The sequence below is a fragment of the Ambystoma mexicanum genome, chromosome 2p (assembly GCF_040938575.1).
Source record: "Ambystoma mexicanum isolate Mex_15411 chromosome 2p, UKY_AmexF1_1, whole genome shotgun sequence".
Taxonomy (NCBI): Eukaryota; Metazoa; Chordata; class Amphibia; order Caudata; family Ambystomatidae; genus Ambystoma; species Ambystoma mexicanum.
Window position 1 is genome coordinate 151,091,709 of NC_090923.1, and position 23,914 is coordinate 151,115,622.

General features: G+C 44.1%; 1 protein-coding gene across 1 annotated transcript in view; it reads left to right on the forward strand.

Annotated features, from left to right (window-relative positions):
• The first annotated feature begins 386 nt into the window (after positions 1 to 386).
• CFAP100 (cilia and flagella associated protein 100) overlaps positions 387 to 23,914 on the forward strand; it is a 260,512-nt gene continuing 236,984 nt past the window's right edge. The window contains exons 1-2 of the mRNA XM_069643397.1: positions 387 to 514; positions 1,476 to 1,702. Of these exons, the coding sequence (XP_069499498.1) occupies positions 1,636 to 1,702 (67 nt within the window). The 5' untranslated portion in view covers positions 387 to 514; positions 1,476 to 1,635. The remainder of the gene's footprint in view (positions 515 to 1,475; positions 1,703 to 23,914) is intronic.

Sequence of the window (23,914 nt, forward strand, 5' to 3'; positions counted from 1 at the left end):
CCAAGCTCTCTTGCTCTCTCCCTGTCCATCCCACTAACTAACCCTCCAGACCATGAAAATGCCAGTGGTGTGCTGTAACAATCAAAGTAACAAAACATAACATCAGGAAGAGAATGGATTTGGAGGATAGCAAGCAGAGAGAGAAGATGGAGGTAGGAGGCAAAATTAGTGATAGGACTAAGCTGGAGGGTGGAATAGGAGGCGGAAGGAGAATCATGTACTTTGGGGAGGAACAAGGCAAGTGGCTGAAGGAGACCCTCAGAGACAGAGACAGGAAGAGGTTGGAGACAGTATGGGGTCAGCAGTGACAAGACAATGGACAAAGGTTTCCATAGTAGCATAAGAGCAGTGGGAAAGCTAAAAGGACCAAGGGCACAAAGGGGTGCAGAGAAACAAGGGAGCACGAGCCAGATAAGTAGGAAATCTTGTTAACCTGGACGAATTGGCTGGCCAGCCAACAGCCTAAAAGACCATGAGAGGAATAAAGCAATCCTAATCCAGATCTGACAGGATGGTAAATCCCACTAAAAGAAATAGAAGCCTAATCCAAGGGTTTTATTGAGATCTCAGACTGGGGATTTCACTGAACCATAACACCAGCCAACCACCCTTGTCTGGGAGGGTGAGAACCCATTTTACTGCATCCTGAAATCTATATCAGAAAGATGGGGAAGAAATCAGCTATCATCTCGATGCAGGGTGACCAATGCTTAGGAGGGGCAATGTCCACTAGCGACTTTTACAAGAGGGTCCAGTTTCCTAAGGGACGTTAATTAAAACTGTTGTTGAAAAAACATCAACAAATACTTGACACGTTAGCAAATGCATTGTTTGTCCATGAAACAGTAAAGTTGAAGGTCAAGCTATAATGAAAATTGCAAGACAAAAAACAGCCCATTTCCTAACCCAAACACAAATAGCAACGTTGGGGAGCAAGTACTTACAAAAGATTGTTAGAAAACCAGCAGGATTTCCTTATATGTTTATGATATGAACATTTAGAGTTTTCACACACTTGATCCTCCACTTGGGGAATATTTTTTAATAGAAGTGAGTGTTCACACAAATACCACATGGGCCACGGATAAACAGTATACATGCAAACACTAAGGGGCTGATTCATAGAATTATTTGCGCCAAAAACGGGGATTTGTGCGCATTTCTGCCCGCAAATCCCCATTTGTTAAACAGGGATTTGCGGACAGAATGGCGCACATATCCCCGTTTTTCGGCACAAATAATTCCATGAATCAGCCCGTAAATATGTGTACATTGTATGATTCAGTTTTGTTCTGTAAGGTTTCTGATTGTTGTGGCACTTCAGTAAATAAGATGCACTAGTTCAGAAAGCAGATTACATTTGCAATGTCATAATTTATTGTCACCAATAGCATTCAGCTGTTTCATAAAATCACAGTTGTGCAGAGGTTTTTATGTGGCATGATTTACGTAATTTCCATTTTCTCCCATTACAGGTAGCTTCAGTATCCAGCGCAAAGTATACGTTTCTGGTGGAACAAACTCTCAACAAATTCTCCTCCTGTTGCACTAAGCCTCAGCCTACGAATTACAAAAATCACTGGATTTTAGGCACTTGGAATACCAACAAGTGTGTGGTAAAATATTCCCAGCAGAATGTCTTCCATGTCGATGGTGCGATCAACGGCATCCCCTGAGACGTCGAGATCCGGGATGGTTTCAAGTAATACTTATTTCATTCATTACCAATTGGTAGAACTTTGCATTACACAAACACACAGAGTAGGTCGAAATACCTTTAAAATTAAGATGTATGTATGAAGTTATGAAATGCTTGGTAATTACCTATAATTTCACAATTATTGAGTGTAATTTTTGTTGTTGTTTTTTTATTGTTGCATTTATGGTTTACAGCAAACCTTACACAACATAGAAAAGTTACAAATCTGACTTCAATCCATACAAAAAAGCATAACATCATACCTTAGCATTCAAGTGATCTAAAGTAATATTCAGAAAATTATTCAGAGCTAAAATTAATGAAACATTAGTCCCCCACATTAACCTACATCAAAACAAATTCATAAATGTATCAGAATTGTCACCACGTTTTCCCTTAAAATAGGACGACCTAGTAGTAACAAAAAACGGACATGCAATGACCACATGTTTTAGGGTTTCTGTTGTATCAGCTTCCTGCAAAATCTGCAGTATAGGAGATTGTCACTCAAAAGCGAATCTTTCCAATGCTTTGTTCTTTCCCTTGAGTGGTACTGGTTTAGCCTGAATCGCATATAATTAGCACAAGACTTGTTGCATGGAAAACATTGCAAATACTGTGGAATACACTCTCTTGCATGAATGAACTGTGAGTATTCCTTATATCATAAGTGTAATATTATAGACCTAACTAAAGGCTCAGTTGAGTCCTTGTTTTTTAGCTGGCATTTTCAGATTAGATGCTTCTGGGCGAGGGGGTCTTCTCGGCAATCATTATCTGAGATCATTACCAGAACTTGTTCTGATTTTTCTTCAGCATCTTTCAAATTTTGTCTACAGAACAACCTTTTCCTCTTTGGGGCCAGTACACAAAGGCACAAAGTATACTAGTATTTGGGCCCTACAGAAATCCTGACAATACAATCAACAATGCATGCCTTCACTCAAATGAAGAGATATCGGCGATGTATGAAACATCATGACCAAGGAGACATTAGCGCCATGATATATGATACTTATAACGCGCTTCATACCCAGAGGTTTCTAACGGCAGACCCAGGGATCGAACCTGTGTTGCTCCATGTTGTCTTCCTTCCAAGGCGAGCCCGTTGCCCCTGAGCTATCATCCCGAGACGGTCACATGGGAAGAATGTAATGAATTGTTGAACAACTCTCCGAGGACAATACATGAAGGAAATCTAATCCTGAATATATATCGCCACATCAGGATCCTAGAGCTTATTTCTATGTGTTCCTTCTTAGTTGTGGCATGACGATGATGATGATACTGCATGAGTTGTATGCAGAACTTCACATCCGCTGCCAGGGGGGGTTCACAAGGCAGTGGGTGGCATTCACATTTTTGGAATAGCACTATGCATATGTGTGCATTAACCAAGACCGCTTCAGTGTGGGGGGGAAATGGCATACCCTGATCCTGTGCAAATGGGAGCCATATCTGTGTGCATGCATGCATAGGCAAGAGATATTCCTCAGAAAATGATGTCCATAAGTTGAAGTCTCACAAGCATTCAGTGCAGTTCATGCAGTGTTCCCCATCTACTTCTCCATGGTAACTCATGTAGAAGGGCACTAACTAACCATAATTGACGTGTGAACATTTACAGGGATCCCAGATATATAAATAATAAAAGACACAGCTGCAGACAAGTATGATTTAAACAATATAGAGGCCATGCTTAGAACACACACACTTGCAAAAGCCACGTCAAAGTGACCAGTACCTACATCTGAGCCACTTTGATCAGTTAAGGGAACATGCATTAACGTTTTAACACAACGGCCAATGCCCATCTCATCGCAAAGGTTGTGCCAATGTACCTAGATGCCGGGGTGGACCGGCTACTAAACCGATGTGGCATTCGTCTGCAGGGCCACCAACCTCAGAGGCTCCCAGGCCTCTCTCCTGTTTAAGGTCTACCTCCCAGCGTGTGATCAGTAGCCTGCCCCTTTCCTCTGAAGTTGTGGATCTCTTCAAAAGAGGCAAAACAAGTACAAATCGGACATTAGCAGAACTAAAGAACCGGTGATGCTTAATGGAGCGGTCACCTGCGCCAACACGGACCATGCTCCATTGCCGGACACATAGCCCACTGGGTTAAGTGCAATCCGTTCTGGACATTTTTACCATGACCCGTGCACTCTGCTGTCGGATTCAGAGCAAAATGTTTTAGCAAGAACATCCATCTTTGTACTGCTGACACATACGTACAAGCAATGGGTGAAGAAGACTTATTATTTTGTGGTAGTGCTTATGAGGTCAGGGGCGTTCACAAGGGTTTATATTGACGTAAAAGATGAACATTTTCAAACCGGCCAGGATGCAATGGATTCCCTCTTTGTACATCTTCAAAACTACAGCAGACCTCCAGCAGAGTGAAGGGCAACCATCTATGACAGTAGCCTGCATGGACATTCCGTCCCTCTGTCTCCACTGTTGTGCTGCTGAGTTTCATGAGGATCGGTCTTCAAAGGCCCATCCTCATAATGACATGATCAAGGTAAGCATTGGTGGTCAAAGACAAGAAATGTGATGCATGATCGCAGCACATTGGGGGGTGGTCAGGATGGACATTGCATCTTTCACACGTTTGCTGGGGTCACTACTGAATGGTACCTCTCCTAAAAAAGGCCGGCCTAGATCCTAAAGACGCCACCAACTTTCGACCAATTACAAACACCTTATTTCCTTTGAAATTGGTTGATAAAGTTGCCACAATCCACCTCCAACTTTATATCGAAAATACAAACAGGTTACACGAAAGACAATCTGGTTTCCGTCATTTTCACGGCACAGAAAGTGCTTTGGTGGATCTCCAAACCCATATGCTGTCTTTAGTGGAAAGGAGCAGACCAGGACTGCTAATACTACTAGATCTTAGCGCTGCCTTCCATCTCCTGGACCATAAGATTCTACTAAATAGGCTGCTGGATACGGGTGGCTTGGCCGCCGAGACGATAAATTGGGATAGGTCCTTTTTGCAGGGCAGAAGATCTAGGGTACACTGGGGAGACGCATTCTCTGAGGTAGAAACTATTTTGTGTGGTGTCCCTCAGGGAGCATGCTTATCACGGCTGCTCTTCATTATTTACATTGTTCCCCTCTGCAGAGAACTGGAAAAGCTGGGCTTTTTCTTTACCAATTATGCAGACGATTTCCAGCTGTCTATGGAGCTGTCAGGAGACTACCTGGAGGATCAGTATAAATTAAACGAAGTCTATAGAGTGATAAAAAATTGGATGACCTCAAACTGGTTATGTCTGAACAGAGGCAAAACAGAACCTATGATTTATGGGTCCAAAAAATCTAGAGAGGCATTAGCTCCCACCTTTGCGAGCTTTATGGTTGAGGACAGCCATATCAAAGTGGTCGATAAGGTAAAAACTCTGGGTGCATACCTAGAGGCCTCCTTGGATGCAGGAGCCCAGGTAGATGCTATCGAAAAAAAACACCCGATATCATCTGCGAGTACTGAGACAAGTTGCCCCTCTAATTTCCAAAGAAAATTGAGTTAAGTTAGTAAGGGCAGCGATTTTGCCTCGTTCAGACTACTGCAACGCCCTATTAGGGGGTGCTAGCAGAGAAGACGTCCTTAGACTGCAGAAAATTCAAAATACTTACGTGCGGATAATCTATGGCATGAAAAGGCATGAACCTACCTCTATGGCTAGAAGAGAACTACACTGGCTGCCGATACTGGCCAGAATTACTTTTTAAAGTACTGACTATGTGCCATAAATGCATCTATGGGACGGCCCCTACTTACCTAAGGAACAGGATAACCATATACCAGCCTACAAAAAATCTCCGCTCTACCTCCACCTGGCTTTTACAGGTGGAAAGGACTAAGAGAGCCCGTGGAAATGGACGCTCCTTTCCAGTGATTGCGTCTAAGGCATGGAAAAACGTACCGTCGGGCCTTAGAGAGGAAAGTAACCTCTTATCTCTCCAAAAACGTTTGAAAACGACACTCTTCATCTAAGTCTCGGCTCAACCTCATTGAACCTTTTTCTGCTTGTGTAGGAGCACTTAGATGCCTGAGGGCTTTGGCGCTTTATAAATGACATAACATAACATAACAAGTCAAGCGTGGAGACAGGGGCTGACGCGGATACCACCTGTTTTGGTGACGGAAGTGGCAGTGTGTGTCATGCTGGTGACTGCTTTTCCGGTGCACTATCCATGAGTGCATGCTTTTCCCTGAGACTCTCCTGATGCAAGGGGGAGACTGACTGTTGTGTCCCTCATCGCATGGGACTAAGCTCTTCTAAATGAACGGGAGAAATGTGAGGTAGGGAGAGTAGGTAATAGGGTGGTGAATGGACGCTGAATGCAAGAGCACTGTAAGAACAAAAGCAGAGCATTCCGACTTGAACTAAAGAGATACAAATGGAAAAACAACACAAAAGAAAACTGCACCACGCCTGCACAATTACCAGCAGGAAACACTTGCGAAACATCATCAAGCATTGGTTCGTTATAGATGATACAGCTTCTGCCTTTGGTTTAACTACCAATGCAGCATCACCAATCATTCTTTCCATTGGATATACCGGACACAAGGAGAGCAGCGAATCAGCCCACATGGTCTAACCATCTGCGGGGGAGCTCTTGCCTTAGATCGTGGTTGCAGCCTTGGTCCTGCATGATCCCCTAGCATCCGGGTCCCACTGTAAAACCCTACTCATATGCTTGGAATTTCTAAAGGGAAATAGAGTTGTGCACACCAACAGACTTTAGGGTGGCTTCCAGACACGACATGAATGAAGGCATTTGCATGGATTCCATAGGAATCTACTGAAATTCACAACTGCAGCAAAATCAGGTGCTAGCGTCAATGCATTTCTGTTTGACAGACAATACGATTGGTCATGGTGGGACCTAAATTTCAATCCATGACCCACTTTATAAATCTCTCGGATCTCTCATGATCCTCAACTATCATTAGGTTTCTATATTGAAATCGGTAAGAGGAATTTATCGAGTGCTGACCAAGCTTCAAGAAGCAACATAGAGCTGTGCGTGGAGTAGAAAGCATCAAGTAAATTATTAATTGAGTAGGTGATTCTAGGGATATTTCGTTTACAGGAATTAAATTTAGATTAATGTTATTTATTAAGTGAATAGTTACCTTTCACCCCCAGAGGCACCTTCACACTTGACAGGCTAACAGGAGGACCTACTTCATGAGCATGTTTAGGCACATTAAGAAGCAATTTATTCTGGAGAGATGTTGGTTTTCAGAAGCGTACAATGATTCTCTTCTATGTTGTAACTCACACAAGGATACTGTGCCAGTAAATCAATAAGGATGCAGAGACAGTGGCAGGTCTTATTTCCTTTAATTATGGTAATTAACTGCCTTAACTATGGCAGTAACCCCGCCTCTCAATGTGCACATCTGCGCTCAACAAAGAGAGGACAGATCCTCTTGCCGTGAATTATGGGCATAAACGGAGGACACTACCTCTGCCCCCCCTACTGAACTGAGAAGGTCCTCTTTCAGCTAATCTCTTCTATCCATCTGATGGGTCTTCAAATGGTTCTTTTGGATGGACTGCTAGTGACCTGAGTGTGATCGTCTCTCTCACTATCACTGTTGTCCGTGGCTATATCGTTGCCCATAAAATCCGAGCAGCTGTCTGAACAGTCATCAGACGGGTCAATCTCTTCACTTTGTTGGGTTGCTTCTTTTCCCATTCATTTGAAGACCGAAGAATTTCTGGTGATGGTGCCATTTGGACTTGCTGCTGTTAACATGGATCCGTTGATGTGGGTGACTGTCATGGGTTGTGGGTTGAATGCAGGCATTTCCTTTGACCCTTGTGTTTGACGCACCAGTACTTGGTCACATATGTGCACCTCTGCCTCTTTCTCTTTTCTCCTCATGTCCGCATACACTTTAATTCTTTCTTTGCTTTCTTTGTCTTTTTCTCTTGCCTTCAGTTCTGCATTTGCGGACACCTCGCTGGTGGGCAGATGTGGGATGTTCGTTCTTACAATTCTGGCAAACATGAGTTCAGAGGGGCACGCTCCTGTGGAGCTGTGAGGAGTGTTTCGATAATCTCTGAAGAGAGTGCAGATGGCTTGCATAAATGAGCCATTCATAATAGAGCACACTTGTAGAGTGCGCTTTAGGTTTGCCATAAATCGCTTTACAGTGCCATTTGCTTCTGGCCATAAGGGAGTAATTTTCCTGTGCTGGAAACCAAGGCGTTCAGCAAACATTCTGAAGTCATGTCCACTAAATGGTGTGGTTGGGATGCCGTAGTCTGCACATTTCTTGTCCAATGCAGGGATGACGGCATGCGCCGCTGTGGGATGCATTAAGTGTATGTCGGGAAATCTGGCCATTTCATCCATACCGACTAAGACATACTTGCCATTGGACAGATGTCCAAACATATCGATTGCCACTTCAGTCCACACTTGAGGTGGCATCACTGTCATTTTTAGAGGTTCTGGAAATGTGCGTGGTGCAACAGCTTTGCATGTTGTGCAGTTTCCTTGGATCGTCTCAACTTTTGCATCCATATGGGGAATCCACCCTTTTGTCAGCAGTTGTCGTTTGGTGGACACAATTCCTCTGTCTGGCATGTGCCATGTTGATCACTCTGTCGTATAGTGTATCTGGAATGATGATTTCATCCTCTTTTAGCAGCAGGCCTTCTGGAGATAAACATAATGTATGTTTGAGAAGATGATCTGTTTGGAGTAGTTTCCTTTCCCTCTAAAAGATAGCTTTCTCTTCCTGTGTCGATTGATGCCATCTCCCAGAGGACACACTCTTTTTGACGGTTGTGAGCACTTAGTCTTGGCGCATGGTGTCGAGGATTTCAGGGATTGTGAGGGACTCGGGCAGTGCGTTGCTGAGAATGTAATTGATGTATTGGTCCATTTACGGGATTGCGATTCCTCTTGTGTGGAAAGGGGATAACTTGATAGGAAATCTGCTGGGTTGTTGTCTTTCCCAGGACAATGTAATGTTGTAAACGGATATTCTTGCAGGCAAAGTCCCCATCGTGCAATGCGGGGTAGCATTTTGGCTATTGATTTCCCATAGGTGGTTGCGAGGGCCTGATGATCTTTGATGATCATGAATTTACACCCGTAGAGGAACAAATGGTAGTGCCCAGATGCCCAGGCCACCTCTAGACTTTCCTTTTCAGGCTGGAAATATGCACACTCCGTATGAGACAGACTGCGGCTTGCATAGCTACAATACGACGTGATGTTGAGGATGGAGAGCCAGGTTTGAATTGGGCAACAATCACTCCCAAGTAAACTGGGCTTGCATCCGTGGGTTAGCTCCATTTCAAGATCTGGATCATAGTAGGCCATGCATGAGGCCGATGCGATCCATCGTTTGTTTTCTTGGAAGGCATCCTCACACTCGTTTGACCATATGAAATCTTGTTCCTTTTCCTGTGAGATGCCATAGTGGTGTGCTGACAGACGCGAAGTCCTGTATGTATAGTTTACATTAGCTGGCCATGCCTAAGAATGACCAGACTGCTGATGTTGTTCGAAGCGTGGGTGCCTCAATGAGCACTTGAACTTTGTTGGGATCTGGTTGTAGTCCTTTGTGCGAAAAAATATGTCCAAAGAACTTAAGCGTTGTCTTTCTCAGTTCACACTTGTCAACATTTAAAGTCAGGTTGGCTTCTTTAAATGCCATGCATACTCGACGCAGTGCATTGTCATGAGCTTCTTGAGTTGCTCGGAACACTAGAATATAGACGCTGTAATTAAGACATTGCGGGATGTGCTTGATTATCTGATGCATTTCATGTTGGAAGATTTCCACGGAGTACATCCCAAAGCTTACTCACTTGTAGCGAAATAGGCCTAGATGTGTAGAGAACGTGGTTATATAGCGGGACTCTGGGTGTAGTTCGAGCTGATGGTAGACATTGTTGAGGTCTAATTTTGAAAAGACTTTTGCTCCATGTCGCAAGTGCATCATGTCGGTCATTATTGGGGACACATGCCTCTCTCTCAAATGCTGTGTTGGGTACCCTCATGTCTACGCAGGTGCAAATGCTATTCCTGCTCTTTTTTTAGGATTGGAACAATGGGTGACACCCTGGGTGTGCGCTCAGTGCCATGTTCTATAATGTCTTGATTTAGGAGTGAATGTAACTAGTCCTCTACTTGCTTTTGAATGTTTAGCGGAATTCCTGTATAGTGTTGGGCAATGGGTATAACATCCGGGTTGATGTGTCATTTGATTTGTTTTCCTTTAAGTCAGCCTAATCCTTTTTCGAGGGTTGGAAACATTTTGATCATCATCTCTTTTGGGCTAGTTGTATAGGTCGTCCTGCTTTGGTATGATGTTTACCAGTCCCAACTGCTTGGCAGATTTGAAGCCTTTGACTACGTATATCATTATTTTTGCTGTTTTGTCCTTGTATAATCATGTGGCTTTGAACATGCCTTTGCATTGTAGTGGGCGTGTTTGTGTCATATGGATATATGTCAATGTTAGCCGGTTTCAGCTCTCTTACATTTCATTAACTACTTTCACAGTTGCTCCTGTGTCGATCAGGAATTCCTGGGGGCTGCCATTCAATTGTAATAATAATATTGGGCTGAATTCCGTTGCAGTCGTGTTGCCTATTGCATGTACGTAGCCTCGCCTGTGGTCACCTCTGGTACGTGAGGTGTCTGAGGCATTCTGTCTTCTTGGTGATGCCTCTATGTATCGCACCTTGTGCTTGGTCGATCTTCTCTTTGCGTCCTCGGGCGAGCGCCCTATTTTCTGTACCGCTGATGTCTCGATCAATGTGGGGATTCCCGCCTTCTGATGGTTGACTGTCAACTTCTGCTCGCGGGAGATCTTGTCTGTCTCCAGTGAGAGCTGTCTCTTGTTGGTGGGCCTTTGGAAATATTTTACGTTCTTGCATACCGACTCAAAATGATTCTCTCCTTTATCGCAATTGTGACCGACTGCTTGGCATGGTCTGATCTTTCCTCTTTTCCCTCTCATCCACTCAGACCTGGCAAAGAGGTGCTGTGGATGATGTCTGCGTGATTTTGATGTTTCCTAGGGATTCAGTCTGCATGGAAAGCACCATGTCTGCCCTGGCTAGTTGTAATATTTCCTCTAGAGAGCTAGTTCTCTGCAAAAACTTCTTGTGAAATTCGGCTGATTCACAGCCAGCAGCTATTTGTGATTTGAGTGCCTCTTCTGTTGAATAATCTTCAAATATATTGCACAATATTTCGTTATTTTGCGGAGTCTCATGATGACATTGTCTAGCGTTTCACCTTTTTCTTACATGGAAGTGTGGAAAATGTGCCCTTCATAATCCATGTTTCGCAGAGGTGCAAAATAGTTGTTCTGAGAGTCAAAGATGCCCTGAAAAGTGATGGTTCCATTCTCTGGGATTTCAAAGATGTCATGCACTACCCGGCCTAGCAAGTGCATTAAAATTCCTCTGAGGCAGTGTTCCTCCCTCGCCCCTGTTGCATCAATGTATATGTGCAGTTCGTGAAGCCATCTGTTCCATCTGGGCACTAACCTGCTAGTTTCTGTGATGTCAAAAGGCGAGACTGCCTGTAGTTGCAGGGACTCATGACCTCTGTCATGCTGTGCAGGGACGGGAGGGGGGAGAGAAGCCTGTGCCGATGAACTACTAACAGCCTCATCTTCTGACATGGTGCTGGCTTGTTGAGACAAAATAATGGGCTCACAGAAGGACACCTGCCTTCTTGCATATCCGCCTGGGGCAGTTGTTACAGTGCAGGCTGTAGCAACGCTGCGGTCTGTGTATCGAGTTAATTATCCAGGGGTGAAAACCCACAGCTGCATGCATTAAAATGCGTCTGGATCTTATTTGAAGCTGTGCACTGGAGCATGGGGGGCACATGTGTCCCCTTCCGGCTGTCCAACGTGGGCCGAATTTACTCCTCACACCTCAACAGGCTGTAAGTCTCATGTGAGCACCGCCGAGCACTGTGCTGTAGGGTGACTGAAAATCACAGAAATTACATCGAATTATGAAATGCAGCGGTCCGTGGCACACACACAGTCTAGGACCTTGTCGCCATTATTGTAACTCACACAAGAATAATGTGCCAGTAAATCAGTAAAGACGTGGAGATAGTGGCAGGTCACATCTCCTTAAATGACTGCAATTAAAGGAGAGTTCCGGGACTTTTTTTTTATTGTCCCTACGGTTCGGCCATGTGTTTTTAAGCATAACTCGGTCGATCGTAGAAAACTTTCCTATGGACCTTACCCGACTTTTCGTCCATTAACGCACTCGAAATCAGCCGCCATTTTCTGATAATCCTATCACTTGCCGCATCGCCCTGGCTCACCTGCTTTTGCGGCACTAAATCAAATCCCCCGCCCCTGAAACAGACTTTATCAAAACATTCATATTCCCCGCCTCTATCCGTGACGTGACTGTGCTGCGTAGGCAAACGCGCCCAGGCGTCTTCTACGCGACTCCACACAGAACCCGGAAATCAACACAGATCAGCTCACACAACACAGCGCGCCACAATTCGCAATATGAAACTGTACTTTTAAATCAAACCGCAAGATTGTAAATTTGGTAAAGTACATTTATTTGACATCAAATGTTTAGAGAATATTCAGCATTTTCTTTTTTATTTGCTCACGTTCCAAAAAGTTCGTTTTGAGGCACGCGATGTTCCTTTGCTGTACACAGGGTCTTAGATCATCTCACAATACAGCGCCACAATTCGGAATATGAAACTGTGGTTTAAAAGCAAACTGCAAGATTGTACATTTAGCAAAGTACATTTATTGGACATCAAATGTTTAGAGAATATTCAGCGATTTTCATTTTTATTTGCTCTCGATCCAAAATAGTTCGTCTTGAGGCAAGCGATGTTCGTGTGCAGTAAACAGGGTGTTGGTTTACGATAAAATAAGCTCTTCGGTCGCACTGATAATCGCATGGCTGTTCCAACAACGAGGCACTAGGCCACCACAACGGTCTGTATGTTGCATCTAGCCGTTAGTACCGCGTAAGGGCATACTTGTACTTGGCGATCGTCCCATAAAATGGTCAGGGTGGTAACGTTGTTCACGCGGAGAAGCAACTGGCGGTTAAAAAAGCCGTCCGCCGGTGTCTGGTACTCGTGACACATGCAGTAATGCATGATGTACCTGTTTGAAAAACATAAACAATGAAATTAGTCTCACCATCAGATCTTTATTAAAATTATTCATTTTATATATTCGGTCGGGAAATTATTTCATAGCTAGGACAGTGCAACTGGGTTTTAAACGTCAAGGGGGGGCTGTAGGATACTGAGACAGTCCCTCAGTGCAGGGGTTGACAGGGAGTGCAGGTGGAGAGTGGAAGGGCCCAGGACCGAGATCGCAGACAGTGGACCAGTTGTAGCAGGGGAGAGGGAGAGAGAAAGCAGAAGCAAAGGTTTTGAGGTGCTTCCGTAAAAGTAGACGGTTCTCCCCAAGATAGTGCGCGGTACAAAACAATATGCCACATAGAACGAACAAGTACAACTTAACCCGTCTTTAAAGCTACTGTATAGTAATTAAATTGCGGTATAAACTCATCTAAAGAGTTACTTACATTATATTTGCATTTTCCATTGTGTCTGTGCGTAGGGCAGCCCCGAAATACCACTCCTTCTATGCCGACGTTATTTCTTCTAATGAACGAACATGAAATGACTTTCGTTTCTGAAATTATATTCATTATCGTTTCTTACGTGGTCCCGGCCTGTCAAGGTCAAAATACAATAGAACCTTATATTGAGTCGTGGGCCATTCTGGCACCCGCGAAAAAATCAAAGCAGCTGACCTTCACTTTGAACGAGCACACATTCCTAGTTAGCTACATTCAGTGTAAGGCATTCTCACAGGACTTGAAATTTACACTCCATCTTTGCATTTTGTCTGCGTGCTTTGCAGCCCCACAGAACCATAAATACGGAGACATTCTATATTTTTTGAAAAATGATTTATATTACTGTTTGGTTTAATTTAATGCGCAAATGAACAAGGTTGGATAGATACACATATTCAATGGGCCTGCGACATGAGGAGACTCGAGAGAACAGACAATCAAATTACAATCATTTAAACCGTGATGTGTATTTCTCAATGAGTTCTTCTTTAGGTGGACATGGAACAGAGGCAATGTTGGGTGGCAATGCAGTTGTCCCCTGCACCGGTTCGTTCACAACTCCATTTATGTGCCTATCTAGGACGTCAACAATAAGTTTCTCAATAAACTCATATTGCATATCCTCAAATACTGGTTTGATCACCCATTGTTTACTTCTTTTAGTGAAGGCCTTATTGTAGCGAAGCGTCCCTAAAGTTCCGGTTGTCCTACTTTGTTGACGGCCAACATTATGGTTATGTGCCAAGACCGCTAAAAGAGTCCGATTTATCATGCCCTCCATGCCAAAATGCAATCGTTTTGGCCTGTACTTGAGGCACATATTGTGGAACACCTCCAAATCTCCTGTGTGGCAGAATTCCATGAGTCCCTTCAAAGCTTTTGTTATAGTTTTATCAAATACAATCTTTTCAATGGCTTTGTGAGTGGGTGATGAAGGAATCAACCACTTCTTCTTCCGTGCCTCCTCTGTGGACAAATGGCCATGTTCACAATTGTGGAAATGTTGGTTCGTGTTCCATCGGTGAACGTTTGTACAGTGTGGCATTACTGACCGCCATTTTTCCAGTAGAATTTCCAACGACCCTCCACATGTTTTTGAGCTCCACCAAAGATGGTTGCTGATTGACTTGGACCACTGTGAAATACCTTGCAATTCTTTTTTTTTACCTGCAGCCGACAAATTTTTATTGATTGATTTTGCAAGATGCCAAACGTCAAATTGGTGATTTATATTTTTGTACTGTTCTCTCATTGTCTTGGCAATTGAAACGTGTCTGTCCGTGGCTATCGGGTCGATCACCATTCCCCGCGATTGTAGTTCTTGCAATGATGCTACAAAGCCAACTTTCTCCATTGCCACTGAGGATGTACTGTCCTGAAAGTGGTAGGTGCAGTACTTGGCTGAAAATCCTGGGCTGTCGCACTGTCCATCACCGGCTAGCCTGAACCGTTTGCCCGCGAATGTACTATCAATAGACATTTTTTCCATTCTCCAAGCTTCACTAATGGCTGGAAATAGATAATCGGTTTGGTATTTGTAGAACTGAGTTTTCGCAATGAAATGGATTCCCACAAACTGAAAGAAAGACTCTAATTTTTTAAAACTTGAACCACTAAAAAGTGCAGCCGCTGCACAAAGTAGATTGCCTGCTGGCAGTTGTCCCAGCATAGGTTGTGCAGACCATGTGAAAGGATGATATTTTGTACAGGTGGCATGTATTTTAAGGTTAGTGCCTCGAATTGCACGAGTCACATTAATCAATGGCTCCCCACATACTTCCCCACCTACCAAATGCCCACATTTAATCCGAATAATAATATCAATCAAACAACTATCGAATACAATGAGTTTGGCCTCTTTCCTTATACTGTCACTCTGCATCCCAGCTGGTTCGGCCTGTAACGTTGAGGACATGTCACTCACATGAAAGGTAGAATCTCTGATATCGTCTTCCGCTATGTTCAGTGATATTGATGGTGTTTCATTGTCGTCTACTTCATTCTCTTCCATTGCAACATCTGTTCCTTCTCCGGCGATGGGTGAATAAAACAATTTCTTCAACTTTCTCGCGGTCTTAGTTTTTGCGGGTGTGGATTCTGTGAATTGATCTCCGACTGCATCCGAACTACCAGGAGGACATTCACTATCAATGGCTGGTGGTGGTATAGCTCCGTTGTCAATCACTTCATATTCTTCCCATTGGCACGATGCTTCTCCAGTCTCAAGTCCCTGCCAAAAGGTTTGACAAGCAACATCTCTCGTTCGCTTCACTGTCTGTGTAGATCTAGTTCGTACACCCACTCGCAACTAGAGGACAGATTGGAAAAGGGGTGTTCAGTTTAAACACAACTTACAGTATTGAACTATTAACAGTGAAAAACAACATAATATAGTGACCAGGACACTAACCTTCTTTTGCTTTCTTTTCTTTGAAACTTTCTTGCCTCGAACTTCAACATCAGGACGCTGTTGCTCCGACTCGTGTGTGCATGTCTCCACTTCCTCTTGCGCTGCAACGACTATGTTTTCCTGATAAGCACATCCATCACGCACTGACGCTCCATGGACTCCCTGAAACATAGAACTTTCATTAGTATGTATAATAATATCGAAAACACAAAATGTACTTGGGGACCAATACCCACGTACATCTCAATAGCAAAACACGAATGAACGCTTTGTGTAGAACATTCAAACGACAATTATTCACGCATTGTTGATCTAGTTAGATGGAACTGTCAAGATCCATACCTCGGGCTCCTCATAGACTTCCATTGATGATATTATTGAAGATGATGCTTCAGTGACTCCCTGAAACACAGTAATTGCATTAGTATGGTTTTCTATTTTGATAAAAAGAACAGAAAGTTTGTGCAGGCGTGAACGGCTCATCTAAATAGACCTGCACAAATGATCAGTTGTCTAAAATAAATAATGGATATCTAAATATGATTCGATTTGCTCGATCGTTGGAAGTGTCACCACCCAGAAATCTGCATCAACTACTAGGGGTGATGTTCTTGTAGAAGAAGCTCCGTCATCTCCCTGAAACATAGTACTTGCGTTAATAAAGAAGGAAGTATAGCGGATGTAATCACGTCATATGATTTCGCTTCATCGAACTGTCAGTATCCATACCTCGAAATGCATAAGAACATCAAGGGACGATGTAACTGCGGTGCACACTTCTGCAAGCTGTTGCGCCGACCCGTAACTGCACGCTCCCCCTTCTTCTTGGACTAATGCTCCATCGACTCCCTGAAACATAGGACTTTCATTAGTAATGAACACAATATTGAAAAAAGAAGACACATAGGAGGGCGACGACAGAAGGACATATCAATGGCTAAAAACGAAAGAAACATTGTGTGTAACAATCACGCTACAAGAATGCAAGATCTGATGATCTCCATCGATGGAACTGTCCTGAAACGTACCTCGAGCATCTGAGTGACATCAACGGTAGTCGTCAATACGTTGGACTCCTCAGCATCTCCCTGAAAGACAGTACTTGAATTATTTTGGATAACAATAATTATAACTGAAAACAAAGACTAGAGGACGAGTACAAGGGTGTACCATTAGGTAAAATAATTACACGATAAATTAAAACTATTGATTTACATGCCTAAAACAAGTCAGTGGCAGAATAGCCAAGTAAGATTACCCGATAGGCGCTTGAAGTGGCTGATGACTGCAATAACGACACGGATGGAGAATCTTCCGCCTTCATATTGAGTGGATACATAAATGGGGAAATTATTGTTAGCTAATGCTACACACTACCGCAAGGCCGAGAGATAAATACGTAAACTTGACTCACCAGTGGAGGGATGTGGACGAATAGAGTGGGAATAGCGGTTGAGAGCAATTTTCGCCTCGCTCGCGGTGTGTTCTTCTTTATTAGCAATGATGTGGAGTACATGTCAGAGGTAAAGTGCCTGCTGCAGATGCGGTATCGATCACCCCTCTTGTCCGCAAAGACTTCTAGGACTCTACTTTCAAGCTCAGAGGGTGGATTTCCGCAATATCGGACCCATTCTCTTATCTGATCTATTGTCTTAGGGAAAACATGCATTATAGTACCTTCAGATTTATTATGGGTCTTCGAAGGGCAACCGCCAATGGAACAGGCAGGCATTGTGGAAAGTTCTGAAAAGTAAAGATCAACAATTCTCTATGAATACCAATGTGTTAAAAAATTAAATGACACATAAAAGGTTCAATGCAAGGTATGTTTTGGTTCTTGGAACTATACACGTTATTCACATGCGGATAAGTATTTGAATAACTTTAAAAAAATAGAAAAATAATTTGACTAAACTCAGAACATCTGACTAGTTCCTTGCATGTACTGTCTTGAACGAAAAGAAATTGGACGCAAAATGAGTATGGTACATGGCCTTACCTTGACGAGCAAACAGTTAGATGCAGGGATCAGAGTAGTTTCTTGTCGTTCACAGGTTGCAAACTGACGAGTTTCCTCGAAGTGGTCACGGAAGTTCACAGAGACGAAGAGCAGATAACCAGCACCTTCACGGGTTGACTAGCAAAGTGCAAAGAAGTTCTCATTAGAAATATGAAGTGGGTTATAAAGAATTCGAAACAGGGGTGTGTTTGTGAATGAATGACGTGTATATGTCGTGGCATTATGCGGTTTGCAGGGGGCCGTCCAGCGTGAGGGGGGATGCTTGGCAGGAGACACGGGGTCTGGCGGTAGACATGGGAACAACAACCCATGCTCTATAGACCACTTTGAAGTGTACATGGTCTTTGGCACCTCTTGGCCTTTATCGCTCCCTGACAGCTCCACTTGCCAGCACAAGTACCCCGGTGCGAACTGCCTTTGATAGGGCGTGGGGTGGATTGGGGCGGTGGTCGTGCAGACAAGACACAGGAAGACTCGTGAATGGAGACACACTTATGTGGATTGCAGGGGGCCGTCCAGCGTGAGGGGGGATGCTTGGCAGGAGACACGGGGTCTGGCGGTAGACATGGGAACAACAACCCATGCTCTATAGACCACTTTGAAGTGTACATGGTCTTTGGCACCTCTTGGCCTTTATCGCTCCCTGACAGCTCCACTTGCCAGCACAAGTACCCCGGTGCGAACTGCCTTTGATAGGGCGGGGGGTGGATTGGGGCGGTGGTCGTGCAGACAAGACACAGGAAGACTCGTGAATGGAGACACACTTATGTGGATTGCAGGGGGCCGTCCAGCGTGAGGGGGGATGCTTGGCAGGAGACACGGGGTCTGGCGGTAGACATGGGAACAACAACCCATGCTCTATAGACCACTTTGAAGTGTACATGGTCTTTGGCACCTCTTGGCCTTTATCGCTCCCTGACAGCTCCACTTGGCAGCACAAGTACCCCGGTGCGAACTGCCTTTGATAGGGCGGGGGGTGGATTGGGGCGGTGGTCGTGCAGACAAGACACAGGAAGACTCGTGAATGGAGACACACTTATGTGGATTGCAGGGGGCCGTCCAGCGTGAGGGGGGATGCTTGGCAGGAGACACGGGGTCTGGCGGTAGACATGGGAACAACAACCCATGCTCTATAGACCACTTTGAAGTGTACATGGTCTTTGGCACCTCTTGGCCTTTATCGCTCCCTGACAGCTCCACTTGGCAGCACAAGTACCCCGGTGCGAACTGCCTTTGATAGGGCGGGGGGTGGATTGGGGCGGTGGTCGTGCAGACAAGACTCGTTTGCCGCAGGGCCTCACCAAGGAGAGGCCATCTAACTGCATGTAAGAGGCAGGCTGCAGGATCTAGTACATGGAAGGCAGGGGGGTGAGTTTATAAATACCTCACCCTCCCAGGAGAATATATGGGTGCAGTTCACCCTGGAGACCCTGGATGCCTAGGCAGTTAGTCAGCAGCAGGCTGGCCTGTGGTGGCAAGGCGGCACGGGCCAGAGGGGGTCATCTCTGTACCCGGTGCCCAAAAGGATTATTTATTATGATCAACCATATTGATTATTTACCTATAACCATGTTTTGTATCAATAAAATCCAACGGCCTTCCTTTTATTGCCAACGCTTGAACAAAGTGGTGTGGTAAGTATTTTTGGGGTCGGAGGCAAGGCCGGGAGGCTTGATGCCAACCCGCAAAATAACATATGTATGTCTGCTGCATATGGGTTCAACGGTTATGTGGATTGAAGGTGGGCGGCCAGCGTGAGGGAGGATGCTGGCCGGAGACATGTGGTGTGACAAGACAAGGCACAGGAAGACTATTCAATGGAGACACACTAGATTCATTTAAAAAATCAAAACAACCATTGTTAAAATATATGTTGGGTTTTATTTTAGATCTTAATTTCAATTGAACATAAATAATAAACATTACACATTGTAAAGTTGCGGTTGCAGCACATCCAGGGAAAATCCGCGGTATTGTCCACTGTCGCTGGGGAAATGTTGTCTAATGGCAAGTACCGCACAGGCAGGTATTACTCTCCGAACGCGGTGTCCGAGCCTCCCGTGAAGCCACCAAGTGAAGCAACGATAGGCCACCAGCCTGTACCACCTGTGAAAATGAAAGATGCAAACTGTATTAAAATGACAACTTTCTTATCACTGTCGATTCAGGTAAAAAATGTCATTCTGCTTTGAAAAAAATTCTATCTAGAAAATGCACAACATGGAACCAATTTACATGCATTCGAATGATGAGACGACCATGAAATAGTAGTGGCATCACTGACATCACAACCAGAGTATACTTACTCGTTACTCGGATTACGCGGACGAACAGTGCCGCAAAGTTCGTGCATAAGCACCATCATCATCCTCAACACTGTCCGTGAGAGGCAGGCTTCCCTGAACTCTGGCAGCTCGGTGATGCATTGCGGACTTGGCTCGCCTTCCGAAATGTAGGCCAAGCACCCGGAATTTTCACGGCAGCAGCAGTTCTCCTCCTCAGTTGGCATTAGCTTGCACCGATTGCACGTGCACCAGGTGGAGACGCCGTCCATGCGACATGGTCCAGGCTCTTCATCCGTTGACTGGTCCTCCCAACTGCCGTCAGAATCCCCATCGTTTTCGCGTGCTTGCCTTTCCAGTAGTTCTTCCTCGGTGTACTCGGGCTCGTACATATACGGCATTATTGTAGCCATTGTGTGGTAAAGAAAGTAAAATAATTTATAGCGGTGGTACTGGTATCTGTTCACACGGGCTACAATCAACGAAGGTAGCTGACCAGAGCACAGAAACGAGTCACAGAATACTCAAAGTAACACACAGAGAGTAATGGAATCGAAAATCTGCTGCTGTGTGTTGTGAAACGGTGTGTTTATACTTATTGAGGAAAGAGGCGTCCTGCCATTTCCATGGCGACAGTTCATTAGCTGAGGCGCAGCGATTGTTGACACGAAACGTGCTTCGGCGTTGGGAAATGGGCGGTACGCGTCTGCTGATGTCAGGCTCAGGGGCGGGGGATTTGATTTAGTGCCGCAAAAGCAGATGAGCCAGGGCGATGCGGCAAGTGATAGGATTATCAGAAAATGGCGGCTGATTTCGAGTGCGTTAATGGACGAAAAGTCGGGTAAGGTCCATAGGAAAGTTTTCTACGATCGACCGAGTTATGCTTAAAAACACATGGCCGAACCGTAGGGACAATAAAAAAAAAGTCCCGGAACTCTCCTTTAACTGCCTTAACTTTGGCGGTAACCCTGCCTACCAAAGTGCACGTCTGCGCTCAACATCAAGAGAGGACAGATCCTCTCACTGTGAATCATGGGCATAAATAGAGGGCACTACAGCAAAGAACCTGAGAGTGGGACAGATTGTGCTGAAAAGGATCAGCCATCCCAACTTTATAGTCCTGTTCTAGAGAAAATTAACAAGATTCATCGAATGGGGCGAACAATTGGGAGAATTTATTTTAATTGTTGGTGCGAAAGTTGGGGCTTCTCATAAAAAATGCGTTGAGTACATAGCACAAAAAATCTTAAACAGGATGTGTTCCATATAACGGGGTCAAAGCAGTTGCCACAATGATGAGGAGATGTGGGATTTTCTGCATAACTTAAAAAGAACTCTAGCAAGGAGATTGTCAATTATTTGCAGTTTGAAAGGGATATTGAGGTAGGCCCAAGTAAATACAATCACAGACCTCTATGCAGCAACTGCTAGTTGGATCAGGAGGATAAGCACCATAAGCATCTATTCCTCCTTCTTCACCCCCCACCCCAGAGACGTCTTTATGGGAGGGCAAAAGGGGCACTTGCCCAGGTCCCCCCACCTTGGAGGGGGGCCCAAAAAGGCTGCCTGATCTAAAGAAGTAAGATTACATTGTTAACCAGTCTTAAATATCACACATCAGGATATTTTATGGGGCGCTGCTGAGTCCTTAAACCCATTGCCTTTCTGTTTCGACAAGTGCATTCTGCCTTGATCAATTCATCATGTGTTGCTTTCTGTGTTCACTGTGGTATACAAAGTTTGTGTGTTCCTTACAGCACAACTCTGTAGCATTCTTTCCTTCCTGTGGTAATTAAGTTGATCATGTGCAATAGGCAAAAGTGAAATGCATATTGATAAATTGAGTGCGACAATGGTTCAGAGGTTAGCTTGCTGTGTGAAGCACCCATTGCAGAGATATGTGTTCATATGCAAAATTAGAATATCATATTCCAGCAAGGCTGGTTGAGCTTTTCCTATGTCTGAAGTTTATAAACCTGCCTGCCTATGTACTTGGTTTTGCAGAACAAAATCTGCTGGTATCAGCAACGTACCTGTACCAGATAGGGAATGCTATAAAAACTAACATGGAGTCTAGAAATTGGTTTGTTCAGATGAGTTGTTGTAGAACCTAGACAATCGCCTCCAACGATGGCATAAACTGGTAGTCCAAGAGCGTTCATGCTTGTATCCTGGCTTTGCCAGCAGACGATACAGTGATCCTGGTCAAATCATCTAATATATCTTACATTACTTTGCTGCCTTCTGTGAGGTTTGCCTTCTTACATGCTTCTGGCATCGTTTAGCCCATTACTTGATCTTTCTTCTTATGTAGACCATTTGAGGGGAAGGGGTGGTAGACAGAAGAGATCGGGCCAGATGTTGCATGCTTTAGGCAAGCATATTTCATTGTCTGCTTGTTTGACACAAAAAACGGTTGGCTTTTTGGTAAAAGTCAAAGGTTTTTATGCACGTTTATAAATGAAAATGTCACAACCCATTGTTTTGGAAGTATTTAAAGCTTTAAAATATAAAAGACAAACCCAGATTACATGTGTTAAATCACATCAATTGGTATGCTGGTACTTATATACTTCCCTTGATGATGGAGAGAATGAAGCTAGAACCATTTCCATTTTGCATAGAACCCTTCTATAATATTTTGTTAAAAATGGTCATGTATGGTAATGTGATTTGTGTACATTCCAAGTCCGTTTTTATAAAAGGAGAATATTTTAGTTAATGGTAAGAACTGGAAAAGAAAGTGTTCAAATACAAAAATTGCAGTGTTGGCACAAATCCCAGCTTCACCCCTTCAGCCCTTAACCAATGTGTGATCCTGGGCATCTCATTTAATCTTATGTTGCCAGTCCCTAAACCTTTCAAAATTGTCAGCCCTTTAGAGTGATTTCTTTTTCATGGTATGATCTTCATAAAAGACTTATTCATGGTTTCACTGGCTATAGGGTTGCTTCCACTTTAATAGTGAGCATATTTATATTGCACACCACAGGCATTTGTTCCTTTGATATCTAATGGCAACACTATTTGAAAACCATATCCCACTTCTAATCTCAATCTGTCTAGATAAAGACACCTTTCTGGTAGCTTCTAATCTGCCTCCACTATCCATGCTACGGTATGTGTAGCATTCTCCTTCCTTCCAATTGGTCTTCTCTGTCCATGCATGAGCACTTTTGCATTCTTTGAGTCAGCTATTGTGAATTCTCTGTCTATTATGGGTGACATGTACCTTTTACATATGGTCCTGCATTAATAATACAGACTGCACAGCTTCCTGGATGTTATTGATAACAATGATCCTGTATGCACTAGAGCAGTAACCTATTCGTTGACTCCTAATGTTGGTCTTCAAATGCTACTTGTTTATCATTCTGATTAGAGCAAGAATGAAGAAGGTAAGGGGACGTAAAGGGAGTAAACCTGCTTATTATGCTGCGAGACAGCATATCAACCTATAGTTATTGTTATTGTTATTTTGCATTTATATAGCGCCTTATATACCATTGGTATGGTCTGAAGGCGCTGGTAGGTTGAACGCCCTTGGGAACCGAAGTTCATATCAGTAGAGAGAGAGAAGAGAGAGTCAAAAAGGTGCGTGTGAGCACCAGGTATGTGTACAGCTCGTGCAGTATCAGTGTAATAGCTGCTTTCTAGCGGTAGGTGTGGTGGTTGAGAGGTCAGGAGTATGTGTTCGTTCTGGCAGGTTTAATCCAGATCGGATGTGGCTGCGTTAGGCCTGAGGAGAACTCCTTGCTGGGGGGTGTGTAACCAGCAGTGATTATGATGTGGAGTGAGCAGCGAATGTTGATATGAGAACAGTTATACCGAATGGTGTCATAGTATCTC